This window comes from Ischnura elegans, chromosome 3, assembly GCF_921293095.1.
Source record: "Ischnura elegans chromosome 3, ioIscEleg1.1, whole genome shotgun sequence".
Taxonomy (NCBI): Eukaryota; Metazoa; Arthropoda; class Insecta; order Odonata; family Coenagrionidae; genus Ischnura; species Ischnura elegans.
In genome coordinates, this window is record NC_060248.1 from 130,202,760 (window position 1) to 130,222,142 (window position 19,383).

General features: G+C 38.5%; 3 protein-coding genes across 4 annotated transcripts in view; all 3 read left to right on the top strand.

The window, feature by feature from the left end:
* The window catches only part of LOC124156578 (mitotic checkpoint serine/threonine-protein kinase BUB1-like), a 35,314-nt gene extending 21,018 nt beyond the window's left edge, over positions 1–14,296 (top strand). Inside the window, exons 11-17 of the mRNA XM_046531206.1 lie at positions 1,480–2,170; positions 2,587–2,700; positions 2,788–2,921; positions 3,018–3,207; positions 13,239–13,345; positions 13,441–13,564; positions 14,042–14,296. Of these exons, the coding sequence (XP_046387162.1) occupies positions 1,480–2,170; positions 2,587–2,700; positions 2,788–2,921; positions 3,018–3,207; positions 13,239–13,345; positions 13,441–13,564; positions 14,042–14,137 (1,456 nt within the window). The 3' untranslated portion in view covers positions 14,138–14,296. The remainder of the gene's footprint in view (positions 1–1,479; positions 2,171–2,586; positions 2,701–2,787; positions 2,922–3,017; positions 3,208–13,238; positions 13,346–13,440; positions 13,565–14,041) is intronic.
* On the top strand, positions 4,030–8,980 carry LOC124156579. Of its 2 annotated transcripts, XM_046531209.1 has the most exons (3): positions 4,030–6,297; positions 6,413–6,724; positions 6,796–8,980. In XM_046531209.1, the coding sequence occupies exons 2-3, from the start codon at positions 6,419–6,421 to the stop codon at positions 8,932–8,934; spliced, it is 2,445 nt and encodes an 814-aa protein (XP_046387165.1). In that variant the 5' UTR covers positions 4,030–6,297; positions 6,413–6,418; the 3' UTR covers positions 8,935–8,980. The 2 variants fall into 2 exon arrangements, with proteins under 2 accessions (XP_046387165.1, XP_046387164.1); XM_046531208.1 differs by having other exon boundaries at positions 4,030–6,724.
* A 4,332-nt stretch (positions 14,297–18,628) lies between the features above and the next one.
* Positions 18,629–19,383, top strand: part of LOC124156580 (cyclic nucleotide-gated cation channel beta-3) — a 33,501-nt gene continuing 32,746 nt past the window's right edge. Inside the window, exon 1 of the mRNA XM_046531210.1 lies at positions 18,629–18,749. The gene's annotated coding sequence lies outside the window, so the exon portion shown is untranslated. The remainder of the gene's footprint in view (positions 18,750–19,383) is intronic.

A 19,383-nucleotide genomic window follows, 5' to 3' on the forward strand; every position in this document is an offset into this window, starting at 1 on the left:
CGGCAGCCTTAACTCGTGGATGTTGTTGATGCTGAATGGTCATGACTAAGGGAATACAACAAGAAACTGCATATGAAGGGCAAGAGCTAGGGCACAATATAGTTTTTCCTTGGATTACCTTTCAAGCAGATGACTTAAAAGCCAGATGAGAATATTTTATGATATTGTTTTGTGAGAAATTCACCTCTTTAGTCGCAAAAAAATCTAGAGAGCACCATTCAGAGCGGCATGCTTAATTTCATTTTATTGAAAAGAAGCTATTGTCGTTTCAGATCCATGTATTGTCAATTTGATTTCCATAGAGCTATGCCTGGTAGATGTGATTATTCTGCAGTTTAATTATAGTTACATATTATTTAGTTTTTTATAAATGATATGTTATGTTTGAGGAAATGAATTAATGACAATCGCACGCATTCTGCTGCATTCTCCTATTGATAACATCAAACGAATGTGCTTGTTTATTTAACATATTTGTGAGTAATTTAATCGCATATACCATACACATGACTCTTAAGTTATTCAGTAGCGCAACTATACCTACGTAGGGGAGATTGAAGAAACAAGAAATTTTGGCTAGGTATGTTTTTTTTGCGATGATTGCTAAAAGAAACATTCTTATGAACTTCGTTATTACTAACCTCTGGTTTTTTGGTCTACTGCATTTGCTTAACCTAGCATTGTTTTCAAATGAATTTTCTTTGCTGATCAATGATGTCCTTTTGTTCATCCAAAAATGATTTCAAGTCTCGTGTCAATTGTTTCTGATCACATTTACCACAAGGTCTGGTTGGAAGAACTCTATCCAAACTCAAGGGAATATGTATTGTATTTATTTCACACCGACTGATTTCAGTTGTGATGTGGTAAGTTTCTTCACTTCTCTGTTGTCTATGTTGAGGATATTAATATATCATTGAGCCTGATATCATTAATCTTGGCTTACTTCCACCCTATTGAGAAATTCACTCTTCATTTATCATGTAATTTTTTTTAATGGAGGAGGAAGTGTTTGCAATGTGATTACATATAAATTTCAAGGGGCAATCTGCGTAAAATTCTGCCCTTGTGCAATGGTTTAGGTAACCCTTAGGTTATGTCTGTTATTGCAGCCTTTTCACGATCAAGAATGTCCCTTGCTTATGAAATTTTTTTATTTGGGATTTTGAAAAGAAACATCGGGCTTCATTTTTGTTGAAGTATCCTCAAATGTCGTGCTCCAACCAATTCTAAAAATCACTGTCATTGTCCTTAAGTTACTATTTAATGCCAAAATTCTTTACCTATCCAAAAATTATGGTATTGACTGTAAACCTCGATTATGAAGAATACCTATAATGATTAATTTTCTTTGTAAGAGCCTCCATTTTCAGGTGGCTTGTATGGTCATGAAAATGTGACAATGTCGTGAGTTCTTATCCACTATATGTAGTTTTTTTTTCTCCAGTCTTGATTTAATTTTTTATCCTTTTTTTTCAGTGAAATGTATAAGTGTTTAAATGATGTTGCCAAGAGTGAAGTGCCTACACTGAATAAGGAAATGGACGATGAAAATGAAGTCGGCTTCTCTTGCTCAAAAAGTTTTAAGACTATGTCCTCGTCGATTACAAAGAAATCAAGTGGAGGCATCATTTTCAAGCAAACAAGCACTATGAGAATGGTGGAGACTGAAATAGCCTCGGATTCGAGGCATGGACACGAGAGCAATTCGAATCCACTTTCTAGAGCACCCCTCTGTAGCCAAGGAAGAGATGAGAACAAACCGATGTTTAACGAGAGGGGTCTTTGGGGTGGTGGGCTATCGGCCCAACCCCTCGCAGGACCTTGCGAGACCCCCAACTCCGACGGTCCTGAAACTGTGGAGAATCCAACAGACCAGAGCATGTTGGAGTCACTTCTTGGGAAGGTGGCACTTCCTGTCAGCAGATCCAGCAATTTTTATCGCATCACTCAGTCCATCCCGTACTTGAAGACTAACGATGCCGTAAACCTTCGTCGGGGATTAAAACTCACCATTCAGAGGGTCATTGGTAGCACTCCTGATGCGAAATTGTATCTTGCCCTGAATTCTGAAGGGGAACCCATTGTGATCAAGTATCAGCATGTGTCTTGCGAGTGGGAATTCTACATTGTTAGGGAAATTAGGAGTCGGCTTGAAGATCCTCGCATGGTAAGTGATGGCTTTTTTAAATTATAAAACAGATACATATTTTGTAAACTAATTTGTGACCTAATTGCCTCTACTGCCTTTGAGGACTAAGTTTCAAAATTTAGATGTTGACTTTTGTGTTGTTAATAATCTGGATTTAATCATGGCAAAAAGTTGTAAAAATACTTATAGATTACAGTTTTAGGAGTATTAAATGATATATTTTCGTGTATTATCGAAGTTAAAATTTAAAATGAAATGCACGGTTTTGTAAATGCTTTTCCTCAACTAATTTTTTCCTTGAAAATTCTGGAGAAAAGAGTTGGCCATTCTGGCTGGTATGCAGTCAGGGTTTTGAAAACTCATTTTTATTTATACTAAACATATATTAGTACAAATCACAATTTTTAATTTTCTTTTTTTTTGTGTGTGCTTAGTTTTCAGCATTTTCTAATATTCTGGAGGGATACCTTTTCAATGCTGATAGTAGCATGATGATGACGAAGTACCTCCCAAATGGATCATTCATTGATCTTTTGAATGCGTACAAGGTCAGTTATAAAAGACTAGATTAAAATTCTAACTATAGATCAACAATTACTGAATTTCTCTCAACTAATGATTGGTCTTCCTTTCAGAAAAAACATGTTGTCTTCCCAGAAGTTCTTGCCTTGTTTTTCACCATTGACATTGTTAATTCAGTGAGGGTCCTCCACGGGTGCAACGTTATTCATGGGTCGATCAGACCTGAAAATCTTCTCATTGGAGATGTGTAAGTTATCTCTGTTAGTTGAAATTCTGTAATCTTTGAGTGCATCACTTGATGAATCAAGGGCGTTAATGTGGTGATTTTTTCTTTTACTTTCAGGCCTGATGTCTCCAAATTATCTTGGAATGACGAGCAATTTAGGAGACTTCTACCTGTTTTACAGCTGATAAACATGGGCAAGTGCATTGACATGACTTTATTTCCAAGGAATGTTTGTTTCAAGTCTACTTCCCAGGAGGACCAGCATCAGTGCATTGAGATGCAAAATGGGAAACCATGGACATACCAGGTATATATGTAGTACCAGTATTAGTTCATTTACCTTCTGATAGGTGATATGAAAAAATTCCAATTAGTCGTGAGGAAGTTGGTCATACATGGATCAGTAATGACTGAATTAAGTGGTAAAAATGAAGGATTAATGTAAGGAGATAGTACATAAGCATTTTCAATGCTTTTAGTTTATAGTTTTGTTGAAGAAACAACCTAGAAAGGCAAAATGTAAGTTTTTTCTTCTTGTTCTTGACTTGAATTTTGAGATCCTAGCACACCCCTTTTTTTTATAGCCGTTGAGTGTAAAGTTTGAGTGTAACTTTGTAACCATTGTGGACCGATGGTTGAAGTACCAAAAAATGTAACCGGGACATACTTGTAATACACTGGAACTTGGTTAGCACGTTTTCTTCCTTAATACACGATTTCTCTCCGTACCAGTACCATCCAAAGAAAATACAGGTGTAACTATTTGATTAGTACGTTTTGAATTGTGGCTTTTTCCTGGGTATTATGCTCAATTACTTGCCATGATGCAACCCGAAAGTTGTTTCCTCATATCTACTGAAGATGTTTAAACTTTCGAAATCATAAGTTATTTTATTATTATCAGCCATTGACCTCGTTACTTTCATCCCACACCTCTCTCTCCGCAACCGTGATGCATCAAAATGCATTTCTCAATTCGAGGGGGACGTGTGACTATTCTTGACAATTGTGTTGCCAGAGCATATGATGATTTGAATCTCCAGGCGAACCTTACAGCAAAAATACTTGATCTCGGCACAAGAAATAGAAAGTGGACTACGCTGGACAAATTTTTTAAGTGTTAAAAATGACTAGGTTGGGACAAGTCAGGAAAGTCAGGAAAGTCAGGAAATAGTCAGGAAAAAAAGTTTTGGTCAGGAAAATCAGGAAATCGTCAGGATGAGCGCCCGAAGAGTCAGGATGGATCGGATTGTGTGCCTTTTGCTGTGCCGCCGGCCACCGCACGCCGCACTGGCGGCAAGCGACAGCCGCAAGATGAGCCGAGAACGCCCGCGCCGCGCTGTCTCACCGCCTCCCTTCCCCTCGTGCTAACCCGTGCCGAACTGGGCTGCCGCCTTCACCGCCGAAGCAAGGAGTGCTGGCGTCGCTCTGCCTGCCGCTGCATGGCAAGGTTCTCGCATGTGTTCTAGCAATTCACCGCTTTACACGACGCAATTTTGATTGCGCCTTCGCACGTACGTCAGACTGCGCAATTCCGTGTACCGTGTAAAACGGCCTTTAGACACTCTTAACCCTCTCATGCATGCATGCATGCATGAAATCCTTTGGAGTAATCAAAAAATAAAATAAACATGTGACGAGTGCAAAAAGTGAAAAGGGTTGAAATTTTACATCGCTTGCTGCAGCGGTTCCAATTAGGCAAACGTTTAGCAAATAATTTAGACTATTGAAAAGGAACCAACTTCAATATTGAGCTCAGAGAGAATTCAGAAGAGTCAAAGCATTTTTAGAAAATTTCTAGAAAACATTCAGCAATGTGAGTCACTTAAAAATAACGATCATTGATTATAAAATAAATTTTGAAATTACCGATTGCTAATTCAGATGCACTATAATTGAATTCATATGCCTACTTTTAAAGCTCCTCTCGATCACCCGTCAGGTATGCTATCAGCTAAATAAAACTAAAACACATATATGCATATGCTTTTCACTAAGGATGACCATGTCATTGCAAAACGCTATTTTCTCACCATGCGTCTTGTCGTTCATTATCATGCTCTGGAAAAATTAGTTGATAATTGAGAATAGAGAAAAGTATAAAGTCTGAACGCAATGAAGATTACCAATAAATCTGGAGCAAAGTATCAATACCTGAATTAATGACTTTTGATCGGATAACCAGGCTAAAATCTCAAAAGTAAAAAGAATCCTTCACTTGGAAGAGGTTCTGATTCAATACAGTTGCAAGTACATATGACGTGAAAAGAAAAAAAATTGAAACGGTTTATCCTAATTTACCTTAGAAGTTTAGCAAGACTACCAATTTATAGCTTGTTCGAGTGAAGGAATAATTACCATAAAAAATATAGGTTTCTATCATGCGATTTACGATCTTTCCCGTGATGCCTGAGAAATATTTTTAATGCGCTAAAATATTTTTGAACTTCAATTATCACATGTTATGGGTTATTCTGCTCAGCCATTGCCTGGAAAATTGCTCTGTATTATTTAATGGCGTACAAAATAATAAAATTACAACTAGTTTTTAGTCTCACGTCTAGAAATGAGGTTGAATGATTTCTTACAATGGGGATACAGTGGAGGTCATGCCTTTCGGGTTGATGATGTAAAAACATAATTGTCTTTGCACGAATAAGTATGTTAGGTAATTTATCTCAAAAGTGGAAAAAAATCTAGCTTATCACATGTGATAGGAGCATCGCAAATCTTGTACATCACTTCTTTGGTATATATACATATTAATTTTGACCGATTCACTTTCAGCGATATTTTTTTAACGTGTGAGGGGTATTAAGAGGTTGTTGGTGCCGATTTGTATATCCATGAAATAAAAGGATTCCTAAATTCAAGTGCCCACGTGTAGTATGAGACGTTTCGTCCAGCTTTCTTCGTTTCTGACAGTTTGAGCACGTCGCCACTGTATAGCGGGAGGCCGGCATACACGGCAGTGTAACGCGCTCTTCTTCCACAAAAAGTCATTTTATCATTTGTGGACTACTGAGACCATTAACGGAGAAAGCGCAGGAAATATTGACTACATTGTGTTGAACGCATGGCGACGCAGCGTCTCAGGAACCTTAAATGAATTCTGTACTACCATACGACAATGCAATAGCAAAGTTGCATTGGGTCGTCTGTGACATAGTAGCGGCTTGGTAGGCTCATGCGCAGAAGCGAGTGAGGCAACCTTAGGCTCTAAACCTTGGCTCCACGGTCGCTCCTTTTCCGCGCCTTTCCCCCCACACCCCCCGCCATCCCACGCGCTCCCCGGGTCTACGCCCGCGGCGGGTCAACAATAACAGTGCGACGGTGACGAGTCCGGACGAGTCGGTGTGCCTGGAGAGCAGCGGAGGTTGCGTTTTCTTCATTGAAGGTAGGCTGTCACGAATATTAGCAAACTCACTGTCGTGTTATTTTATCCACTCCATTCGACTATTCATTGAAACTTAATGGTGCTGTAGTTCAAAATGAGATTGTATTATTTTCAGACCCGAATGCTGAGGCCCATTTCGTCTCTAGTCATGGTCGGGGGAAAGCAGACGTATTGGAACGAGGATTGGTCAAAGGAGCTTCATTTCAGCTGCTTCTCACCAAAGACTTCGACTGCATTAAAGCATGGATTGCCAGAAGGAAAACCAACATCTTTCTACTGCTCGGTGTGCTGCAAGACGAATCAACTCGGCAACATGGGTCGCGGTGCCCTGACTAAACACCTGTCATCAACCCACCACAATACTGCCGTCGAGAACAAGAAGAGCTGTTACGGGATCAAGATATTTTGTTTGCCTTCCGCTAAGAAGGTAAGTGATGGTGAGTTATTTGTAAAATCTTCGGGGTTTTCTGGTTCTCTACCCCAGCCTGATTTTTGTAGGTGACTACAGCAACTCCCTCTACCTCTACATCCGCGTCGGTGAACCCCACGGCGGCGGCACCTGGTTCCTCAGCATCGGGTGGGACTGCAGAAGACCCTCGGGACGATCCCGATGACCCCACACCAGCTTCACCTGCCTGCACATGTTCATGCCCATGTGCGCGATGTACCAACGAAGTTATCGCCGTCCCGAAGACTGCTGGTTTGCAAGGTCTTAACACCTGGTTAATGAAGCAAGATACTACCAAAGCTGAGATTTTGTGGTGTATCTATTGTGTAACGAGCCATACTTCTTTGTCTTCTGGGGGCAAGGCAGTGCAGTTATTTCCCACAATGTTCCCAGATAGTATGATTGCTGCAAAAATGGAATTGGGTCGGAACAAAATCGCCTATTCACTTGTACATGGTTTAGCCCCACATTTCCATGATGTTATCACATCTAAGTTAACCAAACTGGATTTTGTGGTAGTTTTATTTGACGAGAGTCTCAATAAGTGTAGCCAGAAGACTCAAATGGATCTTGCCATTAAATTTTGGTGTGATGATCAAAATGAAACGGTGACGAAATATTATGATTCAGTGTTCCTGGGTCGCTCAAGGGCGACTGATCTCATATCGGCATACTGCACAGCAATTCCTAGAAGTGTGCAGTCTCATGTGCTTATGGTTGGCATGGATGGCCCGAATGTTAATGTCAAGTTCCTGAAAGATCTCCAGATTTATATGAAAACAGAGTTTGGTGAGGATGAGCCACTGCTGCTGCTCATGGGGTCCTGTGGTTTGCACGTAGTTCATAATTCCTTCAAAGAGGGGGTTAGTAAGTGTGGCTGGAATATTGTCATGTTTCTCAGGGCCTTATACAATATATTTAAGAATGTGCCTGCCCGTCGCAGTAAGTATACAGAGTGGACAGGCTCTACTACTTTCCCAAATAAGTATTGTGCAGTGAGGTGGTTGAATAATGCACCTGGTGCCGATAATTGCATCAAAATATTGCCAAACGTAAAAACTTTTATTGAAAAAGTGAGAACTGGACCTGAAGAGGATAAAATAAAATCTGCCGGCTTCTTGTATGTTGCAAAAGCTGTTGAAGATAAGATGTTGGGGCCTAAGTTAGCCTTCTTCTCATATGTTGCAAGACTTGTTGAGCCATTCTTGACTACTTATCAAACCAATGACCCAATGGCGCCGTTCTTGCACACGGACCTGTCGAACTTAGTGTCGAACCTGCTTAGACATTTTGTCAAGAATGATTATGTAAATCGAAAGTCAGATGTATGTAAAGTTGACATTACCAATGAAGACAATCTGATTCCTGTGAAGAACTTCAATTTTAGTTTTTCTGTAAAGGACGCTCTCAAAAAAGTACAAGTATCTACTCCAGAAATGCTGAAGTTCAAGGAGGAGTGTGTGCTCCTGCTGAAGGCTATGGTTAGTAAAATTCTTGAAAAGGCTCCCTTGAATTACAAACTCTGCAGAGCCATAACTTTTTGTGACCCAGAACTGATTTCACATTCCAAAACTGCCGTTTCTACTCGACTGAACGGCTTCTTGGAACAACTGCACAGCCGCAATTGGCTTCCTGCAAGTGAGTGCGACACTATTTTGTCTGACTTTAAGGTGCTCTGTGACAAACAAGTATTTGCTAACGCCTGTCAAGAATATGATCGTCAGAGGCAGAGACTAGATCATTTCTGGAGAGGTATCTGGGATCGTTATAAGTGCTCAGATGGTTTAGTGAAAGTGATTAAAATGGCTCTGATCATAAGCCATGGCCAAGCTTTCATCGAGCGTGGCTTCTCCATCAATAAGGAGATAATAGTAGAGAACCAATTAGATATGTCTTTGGTGGCTCAGCGCCAAGTGTACGACTCAGTCAACGCTGCTGGTGGCGTAGAAAACATAAAAATATCTGCTGAAATGATCAACAGATTTCGGCACGCGCGCTCCGAGTATGAAGAAGCAAAGAAGCAGCGCCGATCTGAGGACGCTGAGGTCGAAAAAAAAAGGACCCATGAGAAGATGATTGGAACTGAAGTTAAGGAGCTTCAAGCCAAAAAGATGAAAGTGTTAGCATCAAGCCAGAAGGAGGCTGATGCCATTGATGAAGAAATAAAAAAGTTGACTGGTACTTTCTAACTTAACAATGGAGTTTCTAACTTAGACAATTTGTGAAGTGCACTTTAAATTAATAGTGATTTTTTTGTTCACCAAGTTTTTTTTACTGTTTTGACTAATGATTAAGTCACAGTGATTGCTAGTCCAAAGTGGCCATATTTTGTTTGGAAAGTCAATATGAAAGAACTATGATAATTTGTGAAGTGTACTTAAAATGAGGAAATAGTGATTTTTTTGTTCACCTTGTTTTTTTTACTGTTTTGACTAATGATTAAGTCACAGTGATTGCTAGTCCACAGTGGCCATTTTTTGTTTGGAAAGTCACTATGAAAGAACTATTATTATGTGTGAAGTGTACTTAAAATAAGTAAATTGTGATTGTTTTGTTCACCTTGTTTTTTACGGTTTTGACTAATGATTAAGTCACAATGATTGCTAGTCCACGGTGGCCATATTTTGTTTGGAAAGTCACTATGAAAGAACTATGATAATTTGTGAAGTGTACTTAAAATAAGGAAATAGTGATTTTTTTGTTCACCTTGTTTTTTTTTTACTGTTTTGACTAATGATTAAGTCACAGTGATTGCTAGTCCACAGTGGCCATTTTTTGTTTGGAAAGTCACTATGAAAGAACTATTATTATGTGTGAAGTGTACTTAAAATAAGTAAATTGTGATTGTTTTGTTCACCTTGTTTTTTTTACTGTTTTGACTAATGATTAAGTCACAATGATTGCTAGTCCACAGTGGCCATATTTTGTTTGGAAAGTACCAAAGTACCTAACGTGTAGTACTGTACAGTAGTAACATTTCTTGTAAGTTTTTCTGATATTACAATTAAAAAATACTGAAGTGTTGCATATTTTGAGCTATTTCCTTGTATATGACCTCTTATGACATCTTTCTTCATGCGTTAAAACTTATGGCGAACGCTAGAAAAAGTCAGGATATATCAAGATTTTGGTCAGGAAAAAGTCAGGAAAAGTCAGGATGGGAGGAAATTGAGATCTTGTCCCAACCTAGAATGAGCTTGTAATAATTTTTAAGTGCGTTATTAATCATCATCATCATCTTGTGGTGTTCTACCCGTCGGAAGGTCCCCCGCGCCAATGCTGTCTCCATTCCTTTCTGTCTCCGGCCATCTCCTTTATGTCTCCATATCTTCCAATTTTTATATTGTCAATGAACTTCAGCCTTCTCCTTCCCCTTCTTCTGATACCTTCCACCATTCCCTCCAAAGCTACTTTCAAAATTCCATTCCCTCTCATCAAATGTCCCAGCCAGTTACCCTTCCTATGATTTATTTTGTCCATCAATGTTCTTTTCTCATCTATCCTATTTAACACTCTCTCAATTCCTAACTCGATCCGTCCACCGTATTCCCTCCATCTTCCTCCAAACCCACATCTCAAACGCCCCAATCCTGTCCCTGTCTCTCTTCCCCGTCGTCCAAGTCCCACATCCATACATAAACACACTCCACACATAGCATTTCACCAATCTCTTCCTCAATTTTAATTCCAGTGCCTTGTTACACAAGGCTCTTTTCTTCTTCTTGAAAACTTCTTTCGCCATTCCTATCCTTCTTTTTATTTCTGCTATACTTTTCCAGCCTTCAGTTATCAAAGTTCCCAAGTAGCTGTAGGTTCTCACATTCTGTATTTCACCTTCTTTTGTCTTCACCCTCTTACCATCTACATTTCTCACTTTTATCACTTTAAGTCTTCTTAATGTTTATTTTCATTCCATATGTTTCCATTCCTTCCTCCTATGCTGTTACCAATATCTGTAATGACTGTGTGTCCTCAGCTAAAACCACCATATCATCAGCAAATCTAATGCATCTTATTTTTACTCCACCAATACTTATTCCCTCTTCTCTTTCATCCAATGTCACACTTATCATGTCTTCAACATACATATTGAACAGAGTTGGTGACAAACAACATCCTTGCCTAACCCCTCTACCCATTCAGCCCCTCTACCCTCCACCCATTCAGTCATATTTTCATTCACTTTCCCTCCTGCCTTTTGTCCCAAATACAATTCACTTATTAGTCTTCTTTCCTTCCAGTCTACTTTCTTCATCTTCATAATTTCCATCAGTTTCTTCCAATTTACCCTATCGAAGGCCTTTTCCAAGTCAATAAAATATCATATTTTGTTATATGCAATATGTCATATCAATATTTGTATCAATCGATATGGTTCCCTACCAGGAACAAATGCGTTAGGCGGTTGCCGTGATTAATGGTAAATAAAGTTTTGCCAATTTTTATAATGTTTTAAAACAACCAAATGATATACTCAGACTTATCGTCATATTCTCCGAGTGAGCTGTAAGAAAGAAGAAATTACTTAGCTTAACCTGTCCTCCTAAAACATGTACGTGACAAATCACGGGAGAATGACGCTGTTTTTATGTAATAGGGTAGTTTCCTTCATCAAGGAAAATGAAAGGCTTTAATTGCGATTCGTTACCCACCATTAGTGTATTCATAATATACAAATTATTTGGTTTCAGAAATACCGGTTTATACGAATGGGAATGGTCAATTTTAACCGCATTTGAAAAAGGCCAGATTGGCACCCATGTGATGCCACTCCATGTGATGTCACAGGGACCTAGTTTCTATACGAGTAGTCAGGAGATTTACATCGTCTGAGATTACCAATGCATGCATTAGGCACAGAGCTCAGGGAAACATGTCTTAATAATCACCTATTAAAACTGCCTAAAGTTGGAAAGTTTCCTTCGTTTGATAAGTAATTAATAATCCTTATTTAAGCCTAGCGCTACCAGCTAGCAGGGTACTCTGCTACCTGCTAGTATCCTGCGTCGTATTAGCGCTCAAAGCCTCGACCCAAGGTCACCTAACTTGCGGCAGCAGGAACCAGAACTTTCCCAGCATTCATACTTAGCTGTCGCGTTTTCGCGTGCTTGAAAATTTTCACTTTTCGTTTAATCGCGAAAAATAGATATCGCCATTTAAAAATCTAAAAGCGTGAAATACGTACTCCAGGAGTAATAATCTTTCGATTTAGGCATTAAAAAAATAATAGGAAACCACCCTATGGTCTTGGGGAAATCCATGAAACATTGTGATTTTCATTCACATGGTACTGTTATTGCAATGCAGTGCTCAATTTCTTCATTTCCAATGCAAAACGAGTTCAGGAAGGCGATCCTACAAGAACTTCCGAAAGTAATTGTAATTACATATGATGATTTTACCGCAGAGTGCAATAAACTACTTTCCTCGTTAGCACTTTTTCTTGGATAGTACGTTCATTTTTTGTGGTCCCTTCAGAAACGTACTAAACAAGTTCTTCTGTAATTGTAGTCAATAGCAAGAACCAGTTACAATTTTTATAAATAAATAACTATTTACAATTGCGAGTATAGTTACTCTTATTTTTCGTATTAAAAAAAATGTTTCACGAGGACTATGCACCAAAATTGTGGCACAAGACTTTTTTTTTGGATGACACTGATTCAACTTTTTCAAATGACTGCAAAACTAAGAGAACAAGACTTTCTCAGGCAATGCTTTTCAATGTGGAAGTGAGGCACTGAGCTCTTACAGGGTGTTTCTGGAGGAATCTGCAATACTTGAGGGTGTGGCATGCATCTTGATTGAATGAATCTTGAATGTTGCGGTGAATTCATTCATCATCAGTTGCTCACCTCTCCATTGTTGTAAAGAAAGATTTGAGTGCTGTCCCGGCAAAGTGATTGCGTGAAAATCCTTGGGATTGCCACTCAGGAACTGCATTACTGCCAAAGTTTCGATGTCCAACTTGGCCATCAGGGCTATGAGTGTTGGGTGAGGATTTTTTCTCGTCTCCCCTCCACCCCTTGAAGGATTGATGATTCCCCCCTGAAACACTCCATGTATTCGAGGTTGCCACCAGTATCCATCAAAGATGGAGAATGACAGTAGAAGAGTGGAGGAGAAAATGTTTTAAAAAAGTATTTAAATATTTCATTCGACTAATCGATACCCCCACTGCATAGATGCTCAACAATCTCCCCCTGAGTCAAATCTGCTCATCTAGTAGTGCAATAAGGGCTATCTAGATGAGCGGATTTGATTCAGTGGGCAATGGTTGAGCATTTATGCAGTGGACGTATCGTAACAGCCCGTTGAATCCATTTTTGTCTCTTAGTAAAATAATTGTATAAAGTGATTTTAATGTGTTAGTATTTTTGCAAAAAGGGGGGTCTGTCCTAAGAATATTAGTAATATAGGTTATATCACATGCATGTAATTACTATGTACTGCTCGAATGAAATAAAATGATTTGGTATATCCTCATTTTCAGATTGACTTATATGGAATAGCATTCACCATGCATTGCATGATATTTGGTGAATTCATGGATATTTCTTGTCAAAATGGAATTTGGAATATCAACCGAAAAGTACCTAGGTAAGAGGAACTCTGTGTTTTAGACAATCATTGTTCATGATCACCGCAGCACTTTCCAAGGAAGCTTTAACTTTGTATGCATGTCTTTTTTTCAGCCACTTCAACTCTGGTATTTGGAATAACTTATTTCATTCCTTGCTCAACGTGCCCTCGTGCGATTACATACCGGATCTTCTGTCTATTCAGGCTAAGCTACAGGAATTTATGTTTACATTTGAGGTAATTATTTATTTTTTTAATCTTCTAAGGCTCTTGCTGTCTAATTGTATTAATTACCACGATCGGAAATTCACATTGGCTGGAAAACTGACTTTAGACCACTGGCTTTTCCTACCTAATTGGAAGACAATGATGCTATTCAGGATCCTTGTTCAAGGATTGTGGGTACTATGGTGGCCAGGAACCCTGTAAGCCAAAAGCCGTCGCTTGAGTGAATTTCTTTCATATGACAAATGATGTGCGTTTCATCTACAAACATAGTTCGGAAGTGTACTACGCTGACTCACTTAAATTGTTAAGAAATTTTAGATAGTTTTTTTGTTTGTTTGTGCCAGTATATGTATATTTAACATATGGTACATTTTCTTAAAGGATAACTTATAAAATAAAAATAATAACTTTAAATAAATAAAAAAATAAAATAAATAAAAACTTTAAAGTGTTTGTTTTAAATATTTTCTTAATACCCTTTTTCAGGTGGATGAGTTTATGTCTGCAATTGCTTTTATGAAGAGAATGTTAGAAGAACTGCATAGGAAAGAGAGCAACAAGATAACTTTCAAATGTGTATGAATCGGGCATTCTTTTTGTGGATGTCAGGCTTGAGTCATTCAGCGAAGAGCAGAATTACCAAGGTGTCAACAACAAATGTGCATGCTTATACATGTAAGCCATTCATATCATGTGGTCAGTGCTTTGGCTTGAAAAGATCTAACAGAGACTGACAATTAGTGATTGTGTGAAAAATCAGCTCTTACTGTGTGTGTGTTTGAAAGCACGTACTGATCTGAGGAAGACATTCCATTTCTCCATGTTGGTTGAAATTTTCACCACTGCTGTCCATCGTTGTGGTGATGCAAGTATGTTATTTTTTATTACTATTCATGTTCTTTTTATGGATTCTTTAATGCCTTCATATTTATTATGTCATTTCTATGAAGTCCATGACAATTTTGAAGTGTTCTTCAGAGTATTCTTTTGCATTTTAAATGTTAAAATTTGTGACAATGCTCTTCTCTTTTAAAATTTTTTTTTAAGATGCAAAGCATGAATCTCAATTTTGTGAATACAACTTTTTATACATTTTTACTTTTTAAGTGCCTCATTAAATAAAACATTATAGAAAAATGCATTCATTATTTTGCACGTTAGCCTCAGCAAAATTCTATTTTGGAGTCCAGCATGAGTTGTATGCGTAGCTGCATTGCACTTTAGTTGATTCATTGTTTTATTTTTAATACTCTTATGACTCATTTTAAAATCCAGTGAAATGCTGTGAAGAGGTGGTTATTCAAATTATGTTTCGATGCATTGAGAAAGCATATAACCATGCCGATTTCCATTCATGAAGAAAGAATTATGTAAGCTGGGAACATAAGGGGTGAATTAATGAATTACTTTGGTCAAATGGTTTTTTTTCCTGTCAGCCTTCCAATTTATATTCATGAGTTTAACTGGGTGGTTAATCGCAACTTTTTTTTCTTAATGTACTTACCTTTTTTCATAGCAGCTATAGGCCGGAGACCATATTTTATTCCATAATGACCTAAAATTACAGTCTCTCAAATTTTTACTCGAGGCACTTCCCACCATCAAGAGGTGATTGCCTTCTTGATGTGACTTCCTCTTTGGTCACAGCACCTCCATTTCCCATTTCTACGTGCCAGTGAGTCTGATGAACCTTTGTTAACTAGCGTTACACTCTTTCCATTGGCTCTGCCATGCAGTGCAGATGTCTTGGAAAGTATTTTTGGCAGACTCTTTTAAGGGCTTTTGTTGCTATGATTGGATCGATTTTATCATACAAGAAGTAATTCCTTCCAAGTTGCTTTTTATTCTGAGGAGTAACAACTCAGCTTAGTTAAGGTCATGCTGTAAGAAAGAGAGTACACCCTTTCCAGATGGTGGAGTTCTCTCCTTAGCATATGACTGCTGTACGGAGCCCCAAGAGACTCTTCCCTACACTCTGTACGGAGCATTTTGCAGGACATTCGTTAAGAAGGGTCTCGCGGATAATCACTCACTCTCAGCAAACACTTTTTTCGACCCTTCCTTGTGGGGACTCCGCATTATATCGGACTCCGAGGGTAGTGCCGAGGGCTCCCTCCTTTTGGGGCCCTACTAGCGGCATTGGTTTGCGGGCAATCATGCTTTGATTGTACGAATTAGCAGTATAGATAATTGTTGCTTGCACGTAATTTGCAGACTTTGAATCGAATTCCTCGTTTTATTCTGAGAATTGTCAAATTTTGAATGAAGTTCTACCATCAATATTAATGCATTTAATGCAGCAACAATTTCCATGTTGATGTGTGCACTGAAATCGAGATATAAGTTAATATTTATCGTAGAATTTCGTTTAAAAATTGTAAGCAGTGCTCAAAAGACAAATAATTCAATTGTTGGTTCATATTTTTTGAGAAAGGAACAAATATTTATTTTGAAAACTGACCGAGTGAACAATTGTATGACTGCGGACCCTTACCACAAAGAGGGGTAATATGGGGAGGGGTCCGGGTTCCTCTCCTGGATTTTGAGGGTTTGGACTAAGTCCCACTTTGTTGGGTCCCAAAACTAAGACTTCGTGAACCCGCAATCATCATAAAAGGGGGAGAGCCAGGAAATATATATTCTCGACATTGGTTCGCCCGTGCAGAAAAATCTCCGAGAAAATGAGCAGCTTTTGTCTCCCAGGTCAAGAAACGTCCTGCCGCCTATTTTCGTCATTAGTAGCGAAAGGATTAATTGGGAGTGACCTTGATCATTGTGGTGCTCAACCTTGTTTTTAATGCATAGGTGGTTGTAGGATGTCAAGTCATTGGAGTGCTCTAAGTAAATAAATGATGTTTGATGATACGGTCGGTGTGGTGAACTTGAACTGTTTAACCGAATGCCAGACAGGATTTGGATTCTTCCCTGGAGCTACATCTTGAATGTGAAGTTGGTATTTTTAGTAACTTTTTTGCTGAAATGAATTGGTGTGCAATTTGGATTTTTTTAGCTGAATGAACCTTGGTGAATACATACACTTGTGTACTTACTTCCTATCACCTACAATCCTCCATTGAAGGATTTTCAATGAAGCAAATGCCTGAAGGACTTCATCAAAACTTGTTGCTTCATGTTCACATCCAACTTTAAGTCTGGGTGAGGATCATTTTCAGATTTTACTCATAGGTGCTTGCGACGACTTTAAATGTGACAAGTGACCAATAATAATTTCTGAAGTGGATTGCAAATGGCCATAAGAGGATGGTATGCCCCTCATAGCCTTAAAAAATATGGGCGAAAAAATATTGGTATAGTATGTATCTTTTATCTATATATTTACTTTTTCTTACTTATTGTGAGTGATGAAACCTTTATAATGAGCCATTTATATGCTCTTCGATGCACACCCTGGTGTGTGGTGTAAATTAAATCACAGTAGGTGACCAAATTTGTGAGCACACTTGCAAATGTATGCAGCAAAGGTGGTGAAATAGCCCATTACAACCATTTTCTTAAGGCCGCTATGCATGGTGAATGATCATGCTGAAAGATCACGTGATCATGCGAGCATAATAGAACATGTTTTAATTTTCACTGAATGGTCATGCACATGGCTGTTCATTCACAAATTTTTCTGTTGTACACAGCGACCCACATAGCAACGAACCTCTCCGAGACGTCTCACTATGGTCTCAAATATCGCGTGTGTCTCAGAGATGTCTCGGAGATGTAATCGTGAGACGTTCAGGAATTAAAAAAAAAAATTGAAATGCCATTAATGCCTTCCATGTATATTTTTCGGAGCAATTCTGCAGTTTTGATTATTAAAGTCACAACATTTAATATGGGGTTTCTTATTTTCCAAAGGTCATCCATCACAAAATTTGTCGCTAAAAATGATTGAGAAAAGTAGGCTATAACTGTATAATTTGAATTTAATTGTTTTTTTGCCTAAATTTTTAAGCATACCATAGTACAAAGTCTCATGAGATGTCTCAGAGACAATTTTTTTGGACATAGTCACATCTCAGAGAAGTCTCAGAGATGTCTCTGACGCTCTCAGAATACCTCTGAGACGTAACATGTGATATTCGAGACGTATCTGAGACATTTTTTTGCTATGTGGGGAATGATTTCATTCGCATGATCATTCACTGTGTTTAGTGGCCTTTTAGGAACACGGGCTGTGAAAATGATTGAAATATTTCAGACTGTACATTCAGGAGCTAAGAGTAAAATGAGGTGTGGGATCACCCAGTGGGTACAGCAATGGGCTTCTTATCTTAGGGTCCCAGGTTGCAGCAAATTAGACTCCAGTTGTGGGGGGGAGGCTATAGTGACATTTTCCCCAGTTCCCTATTTTGGGCCCTAAAAGCTTCCATAGTATTCCCAAGGTGGAGGCAGTTTTGGGACAAATAAAGAACATTACCCTTGGATCTAAAATGTCTGATAACCCTGCAGACAATTTTGCAAAGAGTCCAAAGCTTGTAAACCTCAGTGGCCTTACGTGCTGTTTTTTTTTTGAGTGATTATTCTGCTGAAAATTGTAAAATTAATCGTTTGCGTTATGCGACCGTCCAGTAATACTCATTCTAAATAATTGTGGTTTTAATTTCATCAGTTTTTGAATCAAATTTCGTTGTTAAACAGTTGCAAATGCGATCTTGTGCATGAAATTGTCGAATTATTTTTCGAAATGCTTTTCATCCGCGCCCTCTCGCTACTAAACTATTACGGTTAAATTACGCATCAGAATCGTCCACTACTGAAAACGTCTTCATTTGACATCTTCGAGGAATATTCGATGATACAATCTTAATATTCACAAGGATTGGAAAATGTTATTGTGGACGTTCAATTTGATGTACTAAATGGGATACTAACTATAAATTTGGCGAGAAATCTGCAAGAGAATCAACCTCCAATAATTCAGTAACATTTCAGTTCATCAATTTACGCCCAGTTACCTTCCGAGGTCCGTAGGAGCCCATATACCCATAGCGTGCCCATAGCGTGTCGACAGCACGTTGCGCTATACTATTTCGCAATCGTCAACATCGAATATTGATCCGTACCGCTGGACGCTGGAAAACGTTGGAACCTCGCATACTCTCTTGCATTGATTATATAGTTGTCAAATCGTTAGTTATGAAACATGGAACAGCACGTGTTGTATTGTTGTAGAAGGAAATTGGTGAGTTTTGGTTTCATCTTGGTGTTAAAATGCAATTATCGGAGGTATCTATTTCGGATTTGTCCGTTCTTTTATCCGCAGCCGATTTGACTGCGATAAACTCGAGTTTCAGTGGCTATTAAAATTGTTTTCTTTTAAAAACTTCTATTTGTCAAGTATTACTTCGGAAAGTCATTGAGTAACTCACCTTTAGATTTAAAATTCGACGATCTTGGATTGACGATTAACCCTTGTACGATGAGTAATTTGTGCTCGACTTTCGTCCCAATGAATTTTTTCGAGGTCTATTTGCGCTTGTAAATTAGCGAATATTTTGAAAGTTCAGAAACAAGCCGTTTTAAGGGGTTTTTATGGTGCGGTTACATTTGAGTGCGCGCTTTCAATTATAAAATTGGACACCTGCCTTTTTATCTCTCGAGCCGATATGTATGAATCCAGTCTGTCTGATTGCTCAGAATTTATTTGATATTTTTATCATGCTGTTTACTGACTACCAGTTGACACTGCCCTCATGCATTACGTTTCACCGCACGAAAATAGCATGCAGCCGCTATGTATAGTGTTCATGAGATACCAATTGGGTTAAACAAATAGAACAGTGAAGACTGGTGTGTGTTGTAGAATCTGAGTTTGA